Source organism: Mustela erminea, chromosome X (assembly GCF_009829155.1).
Source record: "Mustela erminea isolate mMusErm1 chromosome X, mMusErm1.Pri, whole genome shotgun sequence".
NCBI classification, from domain to species: domain Eukaryota; kingdom Metazoa; phylum Chordata; class Mammalia; order Carnivora; family Mustelidae; genus Mustela; species Mustela erminea.
In genome coordinates this window covers 58,642,713-58,659,401 of record NC_045635.1, presented here as the reverse complement: position 1 = coordinate 58,659,401, position 16,689 = coordinate 58,642,713, and the positions used below count along the sequence as shown (strand labels likewise).

Here is a 16,689-nt window from a genome sequence, read left to right as displayed (position 1 = left end):
TTTGGGTTCTTTTCAAACTTCCTTTTGTGGTTGAGTTCTAGCTTTAGAGCATTGTAGTCTGAAAATATGCAGGGAATGATCCCAATCTTTTGATACCAGTTGAGTCCTGATTTAGGACCGAGGATGTGATCTATTCTGGAGAATGTTCCATGTGCACTAGAGAAGAATGTGTATTCTGTTGCTTTGGGATGAAATGTTCTGAATATATCTGTGATGTCCATCTGGTCCAGTGTGTCGTTTAAGGCCTTCATTTCCTTGCTGATCTTTTGCTTGGATGATCTGTCCATTTCAGTGAGGGGAGTGTTAAAGTCCCCTACGATTATTGTATTATTTTGATGTGTTTCTTTGATTTTGTTATTAATTGGTTTATATAGTTGGCTGCTCCCACGTTGGGGGCATAGATATTTAATATTGTTAGATCTTCTTGTTGGACAGACCCTTTGAGTATGATATAGTTTCCTTCCTCATCTCTTATTATAGTCTTTGGCTTAAAATCTAATTGATCTGATATAAGGATTGCCACTCCTGCTTTCTTCTGATGTCCATTAGCATGGTAAATTCTTTTCCACCCCCTCACTTTAAATCTGGAGGTGTTTTCGGGCTTAAAATGAGTTTCTTGGAGGCAACATATAGATGAGTTTTGTTTTTTTATCCATTCTGATACCCTGTGTCTTTTGACAGGGGCATTTAGCCCATTAACATTCAGGGTAACTATTGAGAGATATAAATTTAGTGCCATTGTATTGCCTGTAAGGTGACTGTTACTGTATATTGTCTCTGTTCCTTTCTAATCTACCACTTGTAGGCTCTCTCTTTGCTTAGAGGACCCCTTTCACTATTTCCTGTAGAGCTGGTTTGGTGTTTGCAAATTCTTTCAGTTTTTGTTTGTCCTGGAAGCTTTTAATCTCTCCTTCTATTTTCAGTGATAGCCTAGCTGGATATAGTATTCTTGGCTGCATGTTTTTCTCGTTTAGTGCTCTGAAAATATCATGCCAGCTCTCTCTGACCTGCCAGGTCTCTGTGGATAAGTCAGCTGCCAATCTAATATTTTTAGTATTGTATATTACAGACTTCTTTTCCCGGGCTGCTTTCAGGATTTTCTCTTTGTCACTGAGACTTGTAAATTTTACTATTAGGTGACGGGGTGTGGGCCTATTCTTCTTGATTTTGAGGGGCGTTCTCTGAACCTCCTGAATTTTGATGCTCGTTCCCTTTGCCATATTGGGGAAATTCTCCCCAATAATTCTCTCCAGTATACCTTCTGCTCCCCTCTCTCTTTCTTCTTCTTCTGGAATCCCAATTATTCTAATGTTGTTTCGTCTTATGGTGTCACTTATCTCTCGAATTCTCCCCTCGTGGTCCAGTAGCTGTTTGTCCCTCTTTTGCTCAGCTTCTTTATTCTCTGTCTTTTGGTCTTCTATATCACTAATTCTTTCTTCTGCCTCATTTATCCTAGCAGTGAGAGCCTCCATTTTTGATTGCACCTCATTAATAGCATTTTTGATGTCAACTTGGTTAGATTTTAGTTCTTTTATTTCTCCAGAAAGGGCTTTTATATCTCCCGAGAGGGTTTCTCTAATATCTTCCATGCCTTTTTCGAGCCCGGCTAGAACCTTGAGAATTGTCATTCTGAACTCTTGATCTGACATATTACCAATGTCTGTATTGATTAGGTCCCTAGTCTTCGGTACTGCCTCTTGTTCTTTTTTTTGTGGGGAATTTTTCCGTCTTGTCATTTTGTCCAGATAAGAGTATATGATGGAGCAAGTAAAATACTAAAAGGGTGGCAACAACCCCAGGAAAATATGCTTAAACCAAATCAGAAGAGATCCTAAATCGTGAGGCGGGAGAAAGTGGATAAAAAGAGGTTCAAAAAGGAAGAAAGAAAAAAAAAAAAAAGAAAAGAAAAGAAAACAAAGAAAAATATAAAAAAGAAAAAATATATATATTAGATAAACTAGTTTAAAAACATTAAAAAAGAAAAGGGTAAAAGTTAAAAAAAAAAATTTTACCAGAAGGCGAGAAAAAAAAAAATTTAAGTTAACTGCAAGACTAAAAAAAAATCACAGGGAGAAAGCCATGAGTTCTGTGCTTTGCTTTCTCCTCCTCTGGAATTTTGCTGCTCTCCTTGGTATTGAAACCGCACTCCTTGGTAGGTGAACTTGGTCTTGGCTGGATTTCTTGTTGATCTTCTGGGGGAGGGGCCTGTTGTAGTGATTCTCAAGTGTCTTTGCCCCAGGCTGAATTGCACCGCCCTTACCAGGGGCCGTGCTGAGTAATCCGCTCGGGTTTGCTTTCAGGAGCTTTTGTTCCCTGAGCACTTTCTGTAGAGTTCCGGAGGACGGGGAATACAAATGGCGGCCTCCTGGTCTCCAGCCCGGAGGAGCCGAGAGCCCGGGGCCCCACTCCTCAGTGCGCCCTCAGAGAACAGCGCCTAGTTACTCCCGTCTGCCTGACCTCCGGCCGCGCTCCGAGCTCACCGAGCCTGCGACCGGTTCAAGGTAACACCGAGCTGTGATCTTACTGTCGGCTCTGTCTCTGTAGCCGGCTTTCCTGTTCCAATACCCGCAAGCTCTGCGACACTCAGACACCCCCAATCCTTCTGTGACCCTGCGGGACCTGAGGCTACGCTGACCCCGCGTGGGCTTCCCCCCGGTTTAGCCTCTGGAGCTATGTCCCTCAGTGGAACAGACTTTTAAAAGTCCTGATTTTGTGCTCTGTTGCTCCGCCGCTTGCCGGGAGCCGGCCCCTCCCCCCCGGGTCTATCTTCCCATTGCTTTGGATTCGCGTCTCCGCCAGTCCTACCTTTCAGAAAGTGGTTGTTTTTCTGTTTCCAGAATTGCTGTTCTTCTTCTCTTCGATCTGCCGATGGATTTTCAGGTGTTTGCAATCTTTAGATAAGCTATCTAGCTGATCTCCTGCTAGCTGAAGTAGTCTCAGCTTGCTACTTCTCCACCATCTTGACTCCCGAATGAATGAATTCTTTATCGGGAACATTACTTATATCTGTTTCATTTAGGTCTATGGCCATGGCCTTATCTTGTTTCTTCATTTGGATAAATTCCTACATCCTGGAATTTTGTCTAAGTCTCTGCTTTCATCTCTGTATTAGAAAAGCCAGTTATGCCTCCTGCTCCTGAATGTAATGTCCTTATGAATAAGAGCTCATGTCATGCCCAGGGCATGGTGCTTCAGAGTGTTTCTGGTGTGTGCCGTGTGTACTGTGCTATTGTGTTTTGCCTGCTGTGTCCTTCAGGCCAGTCATTTGCAGGTTCTCCTAGCCTGTTGTTGGCAGTGTTTGGTCCCTAGCCTGCAAGTGCCAAGTTTTAACTAGGTGTGCAGTTTGCTTGTGAAATAAGACCTGATACCAACTCCACCAAGACAGAGGCCCTGTAGAACTCTCTGGCTGGGAGAGATGGTATGGGCAGGGATTTGTGGTGGTCTTATAGGGGAGGGGCTCTCCATGCTGGGACTGAAGTAGGCTTGACTGAGAAGGGTAGTCCCACCAGAGCACAGGGGTTGGGGTTTTGTGTAAGCAAGTTAGGCAGCCAGTATCCGGGCTGAGCTGCTTCCCTCAGGTGGTTCTGTGTTTATGCTGGAAGGGTGGGGGAGGAAATAGCACCAGTCAGCTCTTTTTTTTCCAGAGAGGCCTGAAGGAATAATCTCCCACTGTATGTCCTAGACATTCTTCAGATCCCTATTTCCATGCTGTCTTACCCAGGTTGTTTGCTTGCCTTCTTTCCAGGAGCAGCACAGTGCCCTCAAGTTCCTATCCTAGCCAAGACTGCTGACCCTTAAAACTCCAGGCTGTAAGCCTCGCTGGTTGCAAGAACTCCAGAAATTCAGTTCCTCCAAGCCAGTAACTTTGGGGAAATGTTCTTCTTGTCTATTCCCTTACATGCTCCTCTCTTTCTGTCTCTCTCTCTCTCTCTCTGTCTCAGTCTCTCTTTCTTTCTCTCTTGCCCTTCTCAATGACAGCTCCCTCTCCTCTGAAGTACTTGTTATCTGTTTCTCCCTTAAACCGTGTCTCTACACTTCCTACCTTCTTTGATATGGCCTCTTCTCTCCCTTTAGTTGTGGAATTTGTTCGGTCAGTCTTCAGGTTGATTTCTGGGGTATTTAGGATGATTTGATAGTTATCTAGTTGTGTTCATGGGACGAGATGAACCTCGTGTCCTCCAGTCTGCCACCATCTTCGTCTCCCACTTCTTCTAGATGTAATTTTTTGAGCAATAAAAAAGAATGAGATCTGATGATTTGTGACAATATGGATGGACCTAGAGTATTATGCAAAGTGAAGTAAGTCAGAAAAAGGAAATATAAACCATATGATCTCAGTTATATGTGGAATCTTTAAGGAAAAGAAAAAAAATGGAAAAAATAAACAAGCAAAGCAAACAGACTCTTAAATACAGAGAACAAACTGGTGATTGTCAGAGAGGAAGTAGATGGGGTGATGGGCAAAATAGGAAAAGTGGATTAGGAGATAGAAACCACCACTTATAAAATATATAATTTGTGAACATGAAAAGTACAGCACAGGGAATATAGTCATTAACATTTTAATAACATTATATGCTGACTATACTTATTGTGGTGAGCATTGAGGAATGTATAGAATTGGCCAATGAATATGTTGTGCAAATGAAACTAATGTAGCATTGTATGTCAGTTATACTTCAATAAAAAAAATATACAGCAGGGCACCTGGGTGGCTCAGTCAATTAAGCATCTGACTCTTGATTTTGGCTTGGGTCATGATCTCAGGGTTAGGGTATCAAGCCCCATGCCCCTACTCTGCATTCATCGGGGAGTCTGCTTAAGGATTCTCTCCCTCTGCCCCTCCCACTACTCTCTCTCTAAAATAAAAGAACAAATCTCAGGAAAAAGTATACAGCCATTATAATTTATCAAGGAACTACATCTCCTTCCTAAAATGGGTTGGATAAACTACTGCCGGCTAGCCAAATCAGGCCAGTGGCCTGTGTTTCTGCAGCCGGAGCACTAGGGACTTTTTTTTTTTTTTACATTCATGGAAGGTTGTGAATGAAAATATACGTGAAAGATAATAAAAAGATAATAAAAGAAAATATATGTGGAAATGTATGTGAAAAAAAATACGTGAAAGATAGTTGTGTGGCTGGAAAAGCCTAAAACATTTACTGTTTGACCTTTTATACAAATGTATCCTGACCCCTATCCTACATTATTTTTTAACAAACGTATTGAGGTATAATTAGCATAGCTTAGGATTCACCCAGTAAAGTATGCAGTTTAATGGTTTTTAGAATATTCAGATTTGTGCAGCTATTGACACAATATAGTTTTTTTGTTTGTTTGTTTTTGGGTTTTTTTTTTTTAAGATTTCCCTTATGTACTTGACAGAGATCACAAGTAGGCAGAGAGGCAGGCAGAGAGAGAGAGAAGGAAGCAGGCTCCGTGCTGAGCAGAGAGCCCGACATGGGGCTCAATCCCAGGATCCTGAGATCATGACCCAAGCCGAAGGCAGAGGCCTTAACCCACTGAGCCACCCAGGCATCCCCACAATATAGTTTTTAAAACATTTCATCACTCTAAAAAAATATCACTTACCTATTAGCAGTCACTCCCTGTCCCAACCAGCAGCCCTAGGCATCCACTAATCTATTTTGTGTCTTTATAGATTTCCTATTGTGGATATGTCATATAAATACTATCATATGACTTAATCTTTCCTGACTGACTCTGTATAGGTTCACCATGTTGTAGTTTGGATCAGTACTCCATTCCCACAATGGCTGAATGATATTCCAGTATATGAATATACCACATTTTGTTTTTCCATTCATCCACGGATGGATATTGAGTTTTAACAATTTTCAGCTGTTACAAATAATGCTATGGTAAACACTCATATAGAAATTTTGTGTGGACATGTGTGTTTTATTTTCCCTTGAGTATATACCTAGCAGTGGAATTGCTAGGTTTTATGATAACTCTATGCTTAATCTTGTGAGGAACTACCAGAGTATTTTCCAGAGCAGCAAAACCATTTTACATTCCCACCAGCACTAGGCTACTTTCTGCACCTCCTTGCTACAACTTTCAGTTTCAGTAGTTTATGTTTCTGGAAATGTGTGTATTATAATCTAAGTGATCTTATTTTTGGCTTACAGTTGGTCATAGTTTTCCCTTAGAATCATTTTTTATTTCTGTAAGTTTGATGATTATGGCCCCTCTTTCACTCCTGATTATAGTCATTTGTGTCTTCTCCTTTTTTTTCTTGACCAGTTTATACAAAATTTATTTTCTTTTTCAAGAACCATCTTTGATTTCTTTTATCTCCCTATTATGTTTCTGGTCTCCGTTTCATTAATTCCCACTCTAATCTTTATCATTTTCTTCCTTCTGGTTGCTTAGGTTTTAGTTTGCTTTTCTTCCAGTGTCTTAGAGTAGAAGTTTAGCTTAGTAACTTACTTCTTCTTTTTGTAATAACTTTTATAGCTATAAATTTCCCTCTAAGCACTGTGTCTTAAGCTGTTTGAAGCACTATAAATTTGGGGACACATTCAGACCCACAGCATTCCTCCTTTGGGCCCTCAAAATTCATGTCCTCCTCATACAAAATACATTCATTCCATCTCAATAGCTCTAAACATCTTAATTCATTCTAGCATTGACTCAAAAGTCTAAATCCATAGTTTCTTCTAAATATCATCTAAACCAGATACAAGGTAAGATTGAAGGTACAATTCATCCTGAGGCAAATTGCTCTACAGCTATGAACATGTGAAATCAAACAAGTTATATGCTTCCAAAATGCAGTGGAGAGACAGGAATAAGATAGATATTCCTGTTCAAAAAGGAGAAATAGGAAAAAAAAAAGTTAATGGGTTCAAAGTAAGTCTGAAACCTAGTGGGCCAAGTAATATTAAACACCAAGGCTTGGGAACAATCCTCCTTGGCTTTGTGTCCCACATTCTGGACCCACTGGGACTGCAGTTGTGTCCCCAAACCTCTAGGCCCCACCCACATGGTTCTTCCAGGTATAAACCCATGCTATAGCTCTCACAGATTAAGGTTCAGACTGGAATCCCTCACAGTAGCTGTGCTGCCCTGGGATGGAAAGCTGCACTGGGTGTTGCCCCTAATGGGGGTCTCCTGCTATAGCTTCACCCCACAGCGGTTTTTTGAGCTTCAAAGTCTCCTCTGGCATCTTTTGAAATCTAGGTGGAAGCCTTTATGCTCCCCGCTCTTGCATTCTCCCTACCATGAGGACACCAAGCTGATGACTTCCCAAAGTTTGTGACCTATGCCATCTGGAGGGGCAGGCATAACAGCCTGCTGCACTTGGAGTGGCTGTGCAACATGGCCCCAGAATTTGAGAAGGGGAGTCGGGGAGGTTCAGTGGCACTGGGGACCTGTGTCTCCTCCTTTGAAATCATTCTGCCTCTTAGACCCTTGTACTCTAGGGCCTGTGTTGGGAGGCCTTTTTTTAGGGCCAGCCCCAAGAACTCTGAACTGCCTCAGGTCATTCTTCCATTGCTTTGGACAAGAGTTACTAACTTCTGTTTAGATGGCTGACCAATTTCCCCATTGTCTTGGTGTGTGAATAGCTCCTGGCTTCTGTTGAGATGGTTGAACCACAGCATTCTCCTTATCAAATTTCAATCATACCCTTAGTGTTCTGTCTTAAACTAGCTTTCTTATTTCTTTCAATTTGATAGGCTGAAATTTTTCCAAATTTTTAAATTGTGCTTCCTTTTTAAAAAAAAAAAAAAAAGATTTAATTATTTATTTGAGAGAGTATGCAAGAGAGTGAGCAGCAGTGGAGGTGGGGGGCAAAGAGAGAGGGAGACCAGAATCCCCACTGAGCAGGGAACCCAATGTGGAGCTCAGTGCGGGGGTCAATCCCAGGACCTGAGCAGAAGGCAGACACTTAATGGATTGAGCCATCCAGGTGCCCCTGTGCTTCCTTTGTGATTAGCATTTTCACCTTTAAATCATTTCTCTCTTCTTACATTTTACTATAAGCATTCAAGAGAAACCAGGCCACTTTTTCAGCACCTTGCTTAGAAATTTTTTTAGCCAAATGTCCAATTTCACCACTCAAAAGTATTATCTTCTATGAAACACTAGGACATAAACACAATCCCGCCAAACTTTTTGCTATTTTTTTAGCGTGGGTGGCTTTCCTCCAATTTCCATTGTTCCTCCTTCGTCATCGGAATGATCTTCAATATCCATATTTCTACCAACATTCTCTTCACTGTATTCCCAAACTGTTCTCTAAGAAGATTGATTTCTGCAGCTATTCTCTTTCTTGGTCCTCATGTAACCAGGGCACAGGGATGTCTGGGGGTCCCAGACAGACCAGATCTGGCCATGCGCTGCTGACAAAATCCAAAGGCAGAGAGGGGATTGGTGGTGAAAAAAGAAAGGAATTTATTTCAGTGAGGGCAACAATGGGAAGATAGCAGACTAGTGTCTCAAAGACAACCGTGGAAGTGCTAAAAATAATTCTAGGTTTATACAAGGAAAACGTGGGGAAAAGGTCAGTAGGTACATGAAGATACAGTCATTGTCTTGGGATCAGTCACATGGGGTCTTGCAGGCTCAGGGCAATCCTTACTGCTTGAGAGGGTAGTTTAATTCCCATCATGGGATGCTTTGCCCACAGAGTACTTTGCCTGAGTTGAGATAAGCCAAAAAGAAGAGCTTCATCAATTAGAAAGTACAGACGGAGGTAAAAAATGAAGATAGCTAAAGTCCTCTTTCAAATATGAGAATTGCTCTTAACCATTCATTCTCAGCAAAGTAGTTTTTTTCTAGCTCACACCTCTGAACTCTTCAGGCTTCTACCCATTACACAGTTCTAAAACTGCTTCCATTCATTCAGGCGTTCATTAGAGAAGCACCCCACTCTCAGTGCCAGTTTTCTCTCTTAGCCCGTTTAGGCTTCTATAACTAAAACACCACACGCTGGGAAGCTTATAAACAACAGAATTTTATTTCTCACAGTTCTTGAGGATAGAAGTCCAAGATCAAGGTACTAGCATGGTTGTGTTCACTGTGTTTGAGATTATATATTTGCTGAGACATTGTCACCAAACCTTTGTTAAACTGTGATTTCCTTTTGTTGTTTGAACATACTTAACATACTTTTTTCCTGATTCATAGTTTGCGCCTTTTTTCTTTGTCTTCACATGGTAGAAAGGGCTAAGGATCTCTCTAGAGCCTCTTAAAGGGCACACATCCCATTCTTGAGGGCTCTACCTCTGTGACTTTAGCACCTCCTAAAAGCCCCACCTACTAATACCTGCACCTTTGAGGTTTAAATTTCAACATATGAACTGGTTGAGTGGTACACATTCAGACCATAGCATACTGCTTGAGCAGTATCCCATATGTTTTGGTATGTTGTGTTTTCTTTTCATTCGTCTCGAATTATTTTTAAATTTTCATTGTGATTTTTTTCTTTGACCCATTGTTTATTTAGTAGCCTCTTATTTAATATCCACATATTTGTGAATTTCCCAAACTTGTATTATCTTATTGATTTCTAAACTTACTCCTCTAAGGTCAGAGTACGTAGTTTGTGTAATTTCATGTTATTTTAACTTTATTTGAAGTTTGTGTTGCAGCCTGGCATATTGTCTGTCCTGGAGAAAGTGCCGTGTGTGCTTGAGAAGAATTTGTGTGATTCTTGGGTTGGTGGAATGGTCTATGGAATGGTGTGTTAGGTATAAAAAACAATGGTTTTATACAATTGCTTTTTAAAACAATTGAAAGAAGAAAAAAGAAATATATATTTATACACTTTTATGTTTACATAACTATTACATAATTGCTTTTACCAGTGTACTTTTTGTCTGTTTGGATTCAGACTATCTGGCGTCATTTGTTTTCAGCCTGAAGAACTTCTCCTAGCATTTTTATAAAATGGTTCTGCCAGCAATAAATTCTATCGACTTTTGTTTATAATTTTTTTGTTTTTTGCTTTCAGTTCTGAAAGATAGTTTTGCTGGTTATTAGATTGTTGGTTAACGGTTATTGTCTTTGGGGCACCTGGGTGGCTCAGTGGGTTAAAGCCTCTGCTTTCGGCTCAGGTCATGATCCCAGGGTCCTGGGATCAAGCCCTGCACCAGGCTCTCTGCTCGGCAGGGAGCCTGCTTCCTTCTCTCCTCTGCCTGCCTCTCTGCCTACTTGTGATCTCTATCTGTCAAATAAATAAATAAAATCTTTTTTAAAAAACTGTTACTATCTTTCATCATATTGAATATGTTATCCCACTGCCTTCTTTATTGAGATTATATATTTGCTGAGACATTGTCACCAAACCTTTGTTAAACTGTGATTTCCTTTTGTTGTTTGAACATACTTAAAATAGCTGCTTTGAAATCTTTGTCTGCCAAGTTCAGCATCTGGACCTTTTCAGTCATTTCCTCTTGCCTGCTTTTTTCCTGCATTTGGGTCATACTTTACCATTTCTTTGCATATCTCACAATATTCTGTTGAAAACTAGACATTTTAGATAATATATTGAAGCATCTTTGAATACTTATTCCCCTCTGTGGTTTGTTGTCATTAATACTTGCTTGTTTATTGGTTTAGAGACTTGGCTGGGCTAGTTCAGGCTAGTCTACTTCCCTCAGCTATACAGAAGGGTTCGGCTTCTGATATCACTCTCTAGAGGTCACAGTCTTTGCCTGTGGAGTCACCCTGGCCCCCCCTCTACAAAGGGATGAAAGTAGTTTTAGCAGGGTTATTTTTATAGTTTCTTTTTCCGCGATATCCCTGTTAACTTCTGAATGGTCTTTCATTGGTATTGACCCAGATGTTAATCTTGACTAATTACTAGCATGGTTGCTTTTTGGGGGAGTGGGGGTGAGTGTGTTTGTGTGTGTGCGTGCGCACGTGCATGTGCATGTTTGTGTTCAAAAATGCTTTTAGACATTAATTGTTCCACAGTCTGATACACTTAATGTGAGGCTCCTTTGAAAAGTGGTAGGGATCTTAGTTTTTTCTCACCCTCGTTCCCTATGTAAGCTTCTGGCTGGTCTTCTGTTTTGCATGTTGACATCAGTGAGCTATTAGCCTCTTTTTAAGTATTCAACTCCGAAATCTCCCTCTTTTTTTTTTGTAGTAGCCTTAGACTTGAACTTCCCCAAGCTGTGTTCCAATTAAAGTCAGTCCTCTTAGGCAGAGATACAGAGCTGACTCTTCTAATGAGCTGCTGCTTCTCCTGAGAAGAAGTTTTATATCACTGTTTTGGAGCTGGAAGTGGGAACATGGCACATTTCTCTCAGAGTGATAGTCCAGCTCTGTGAGTTAGGTGCTTGGCAGGAGTCATAGTCCCTGGCATTCTGAACTTGCCTCTTCCAGTGGAAACTCTGTCCTATAAGCAAGCTGCATTGAGGGCAGCTTTGAGACCCAGTAACTGTAATTTCCCATGCCTGGTTATAGGGACTGGGTAGAGGAAGAGAGCTCCAGGCCTCTTATTTGTGCTTATTATAATAGAGTTCCTGCAATACAGATCTGGGGGAGGAGGATGAAAAGTGCTGGCAGCTTGCCCCTTCTGGAAATGCCTAGTCTAGAAGCTGAGAATACAGGGAGCCCCATCTTCTTGGTCATACACACCCCCCCAAAGTAGCACTCACACTGAGCTGGGAGTGGATGGTGAGTAGATGAGGGTTCAGCTATCATGGGTGTTTACTGCCTTACTGAGACTCAGTAGATTCCTGGAATAGAAGTGTCTCCATTTTCTTTTTACCCTTTGGGGAATTTCCTGAGACTTTACATGTTTGTGTTTTATAATTCATCAGTTACGGTTGTTTTACTAGGGGGAGGGCCCATGGAACTCCTCATACCACCATTCTAGAAGTGCTGCTCTTCTGTCCTAGATTATTAAAATTGATAGTGCTGAAGATTTTCTGTTTAATTCTCATTTTCTGGGACATTAAGAAAATTACAAATGGGGGCACCTGGGTGGCTCAGTTGGCTAAGTGTCTGCCTTTGGCTCAGGTTATGATCCCAGGGTCCTGGGATTGAGTCCCACATTGGGCTCCCTGCTCAACAGGGAGTCTGCTTCTTCTCCCTCTGTGGCTGCCCCCTGCTTGTGCTTGTATTTCTGCAACTAAATAAATAAGTAAATAAAATCTTTAAAAAAGAAATACAAATAGGGGCACCTGGGTGGCTCAGTGGGTTAAAGCCTCTGCCTTCAGCTCAGTTCATGATCCCAGGGTCCTGGGATCGAGCCCCGCATCGGGCTCTCTGCTCTGTGGAGAGCCTGCTTCCTCCTTCTCTCTCTGCCTGCCTCTCTACCTACTTGTGATCTCTGTCAAATAAATAAATAAAATCTTAAAAAAAAAAGAAATACAAAGAGAGGTTAATATTTGTATATAAATTATAAGTGTTCAGCTTAAACTGTAATTTTTCTATCATTTTTAACTGCTTTTAATGCATATGATACATTATTTTAATTTGCTTTAAGTTTTGTCTGGTTGAGACTAATTTTCTTTGCATTATTGCCAAATAGACCGAGTTACTGAGTCGTGCCCTCGAGCAGATCCATAAATGTAGAGAAATCTGGAATCTCCTGAAAGAAACAGGTACAGTGGGAACTGGGAGTTTGGTAATATAGTTATAAAAGGCATTTCTAATCTGAATAACTCAGTCTTTATCACCAGAAATTTGTGCCACTTCAGTACTTGATAGCCAGTCAAATGATTGAAGACCGTATGACTGTACTTTGACTCTCTGACACACTGCTTGGAATAAGAATATTTTTTACTTTGTTTTTTTATGGAAGCATAGTATTGAGTATGAAAATAGGATCATTATTGTTCATTATGACATTATTGCCCTTAGGCCACTAGATTTCATGTCTAATTTAATCAAGCTCTAATTCTGAGTAAATGTAGGCTACAGAGCCTTCCAAACCATAATCATATCAGATACTATTAACTTTTTATTATGAAATAATCAAAATAGTAATTAACCTTTTTAAAGTTATATAGTAACTTGCTACTGTTTCTTCATTAAGGATGGTATTGGCTTTTAGGTGTAGGCATTTTTTTAATCTTTTGTCCATCTGTTCCTATTTTAGAATTTTAAAGAATCAATATTGAATTACATGCCTTTTCAACTTCTGTAGAGATAACCTTATGGTTTTTGTCTTTTGAAGTATTAACATATTGAAGTAAAGTAATAGATTTCCAAAAGTAAGGCATCATTGCATTTCTGAATATATCCTACTTGATCATGGCGTGTTATTATAATTATTGATGAATTTGGTTTCCTAAAATTTAGAAGTTATTGGTTTGTTTTTTTCCTTTTGTTTATATGTGATATCTTTGGTGGATTTTGGTATTGAACTGTAGGACTTAGAAGGAAAAACATAAACATAAAATTGAATTCACCTTTCTCAGTCTATGATAGCCATTTAAAGGAATAAAGACAGAAAGGATGGAAAATACCTAAATGACATTTATAGAAGATTTAAAAGAAATACGTACTATAGCCTGAAAATAGAAAATCCATCTTCTATTTATGTGTCCTTTGGACATTTACAAAATTGTTCACAAAGAAAACCTAAATAAATTCCAAGACACAGAAATAAAGCAATGTTATCTATCACAGTGCAATAAAACAAGGGATTGATGGAATCAAGACAAAACTCTTGACCTCTTGGACATTTTAAAACACAGAAACTACAAAATACCTAGAAAATAATGATCTTGAAAATACTTTATAACAGAATCTAAAGTGCTAAAGCAGTTCTCAGAGCAAAATTCATAGCTTCAATGACTTATTTTAAAAGTATGTCAGGGGCACCTGGGTGGCTCAGTGTGTTAAAGCCTGTGCTTTCGGCTCAGGTCATGATCCCAGGGTCCTGGTATCGAGCCCATCATCGGGCTCTCTGCTTGGCAGGGAGCCTGCTTCCTCCCTTCTCTCTGCCTGCCTCTGCCTACTTGTGATCTCTATCAAATAAATAAATAAAATCTTTAAAAAAAATAAAAAGTATGTCAAAATGCTGTCCACTAAAAAATCAGTTTTTTCATTCTAGGAACATAGCTGGACTATACACACACACACACACACACACACACACACACACACACCCCTAACTATATATATGTGTATATGTATATATTTCTATATCTGTATCTCTATGTCATTACAGAATTGAAAATTAAAACATATGATACATATGATACTACTCCATATGTATTAGAATCACAAAAATCTAAAACACTCATACCACCAAATGCTGGCAAGTATGTGGAGCAATAGAAAAGTCTTATTCATTGCTGTCAGGAATGCCTGCCTGTGGTATAGACACTTGGAAGACAATTTATTACTTTCTTTTTTCTTTTTTTTTTTTTTTAAAGATTTTATTTATTTATTTGACAGAGAGAGATCACAAGTAGATGGAGAGGCAGGTAGAGAGAGAGAGAGGGAAGCAGGCTCCCTGCTGAGCAGAGAGCCCGATTCGGGACTCGATCCCAGGACCCTGAGATCATGACCTGAGCCGAAGGCAGCGGCTTAACCCACTGAGCCACCCAGGCGCCCCAATTTATTACTTTCTTATAAAACTCTCACTATACATTCCAGCAACTGTACTTTTTGTTATTTACTCAAATAAATTGGAAACTTATGTCCATACAAAGACCTGCATGTGGGTGTTTATAGAAGCTTTATTCATTGCTTAAACTTGGAATCAATCAAGATATTCTTCAGTAGGTGAATGGATAAATCTGTGGTATGTCTAAACAATGAAATCTTAATCAGAGATAAGAAATGAGATACTAAGCCATGAAAAATCATGGGAGAATCTTTTGTTAAAGATTTATTTATTTATTTATTTAAGACAGAGAAGGAGAGGGTGGAGGGAGGGGCAGAGGGAGAGAGAGAATCCTGAAGCAGACTCCCCACTGAGCATGGAGCCCAAAGTGAGGCTGGATCTAGGGCCCCAAAATCATCACCTGAGCAGAAATCAAGAGTCAGCCTCTTAACTCGCTGAGCCACCAAGGCGCGCTTGGAGGCTTAAATGCATATTATTTTAATATGCATCTTAAATGCATATTATTTTAAATATATTTTATATATAATATATAATTATATATTATATAATTATAATTATAATTATATAATATATAATTATATATTATATATAAAATATATTTTCCTTCATCAATCTGAAAAGGCTACATACCACATGATTCTGACTATATGATATTCCAGAAAAGTCAAAACTGTGGAGAAAATAAAAAGATCGCTGGTTGGCAGAGGTTAGTTGGGGAGGAAAGGATGAATAGACAGAACATAGAGAATTTTTAGGGCAGTGAAACTGTTCTGTGATACTACAGCAGTAGATACCTGTCATTATACATTTGTCAAAACCCATAAAACATACATCATCAGGAGTGAACCCTAATATAACTATGGACTTTGGGTGAAAATGATGTGCAGTTTCATTGATTAGAGCAAATATAGCACTATGGCACAGAATGTTCAGTAGTGGGGTATGTTCTTTGAGGGGGAGTGGATTTGGTATATGTGGGAACTTTGTACTCTCCACCCAATTTTGCTGTGAACCTAGAACTGCTTTAAAAGAATGCCTATTACCAAAAGGGCAAGAGATAAAAATGCTAAAGAGAATATGGAGAAAAGAGAACCCTTGTGCACATTGGTGGGAATGTATAATTGATACAGCCACTATGGAAAACCGTTATGGAGGTTCCTCAAAAAATTAAAAACAGAATGATCTAGAAATTTTACTTCTGGGTATATATCCAAAGGAAATGAAATCACTAACTCAAAGAGATATCTACACCTCCATACTGATTACAACATTATTCACAATTGGCAAGACAAGGAAGTAATTTAAGTGCCCATGAAAAGAGGAGTGGATGGGGGCACCTGGGTGGCTCAGTGGATTAAAGCCTCTGCCTTCAGCCCAGGTCATGATCCCAGGGCCCCGGGATCGAGCCCCACATCCAGCTCTCTGCTCAACGGGGAGCCTGCTTCCCACTCTCTCTCTGCCTGGCTCTCTGCCTACTTGTAATCTCTGTCTGTCAAATAAATAAATAAAATCTTAAAAAAAGAAAAGAGGAGTGATGAAGAAAATGTGATATATGTGTGCATCAGTATGTACATACAGTGAAACATTCAGCCTTAGAAAAGAAGGAAATCCTATGATTCTGATGGAAATTGGAGGGGGAGACGAACCATGAGAGACTATGGACTCTGAAAAACAACCTGAGGGTTTTGAAGGGGCGGGGAGTGGGAGGTTGGGTGATCCTGGTGGTGGGTATTATGGAGGGCACGTATTGCATGGAGCACTGGGTGTGGTGCATAAACAATGAGTTCTGGTACACTGAAAAGAAATTTAAAAAATAAAAAAATAAAATGTAAAACAAAAAAAGAGAGAGAGAAGGAAATCCTGCCACTTACAAGACATGAATGAACCTAGAGGGCATTATGCTAAATGAAGTAAGTCAGAGAACTGTTATTGAACAGTTGTTTTTATTTCATTATTTCAGTTTTCTTCCTTGGGGTCTTTGTATACTTTGGATTTCCTTTGCTTGTCTTCTAACTGTATCATTTTCTCTCTTTTGAAGTTTTAATTTCCATTTTTATTTTTTAAACCCATGTCAAACATTTAAGTCAATTAATTAATGAACCACTGAGATGTTAACAGGTGGT

The 16,689-nt window shown here is 39.7% G+C and overlaps 1 protein-coding gene across 2 annotated transcripts in view; it reads left to right on the top strand.

Annotated features, from left to right (window-relative positions):
• Positions 1 to 16,689, top strand: part of TEX11 (testis expressed 11) — a 314,592-nt gene that overhangs the window by 232,040 nt on the left and 65,863 nt on the right. For both annotated transcript variants that reach the window (XM_032331343.1, XM_032331342.1), the window contains one exon: positions 12,518 to 12,590. In XM_032331343.1, the coding sequence (XP_032187234.1) occupies positions 12,518 to 12,590 (73 nt within the window). The remainder of the gene's footprint in view (positions 1 to 12,517; positions 12,591 to 16,689) is intronic.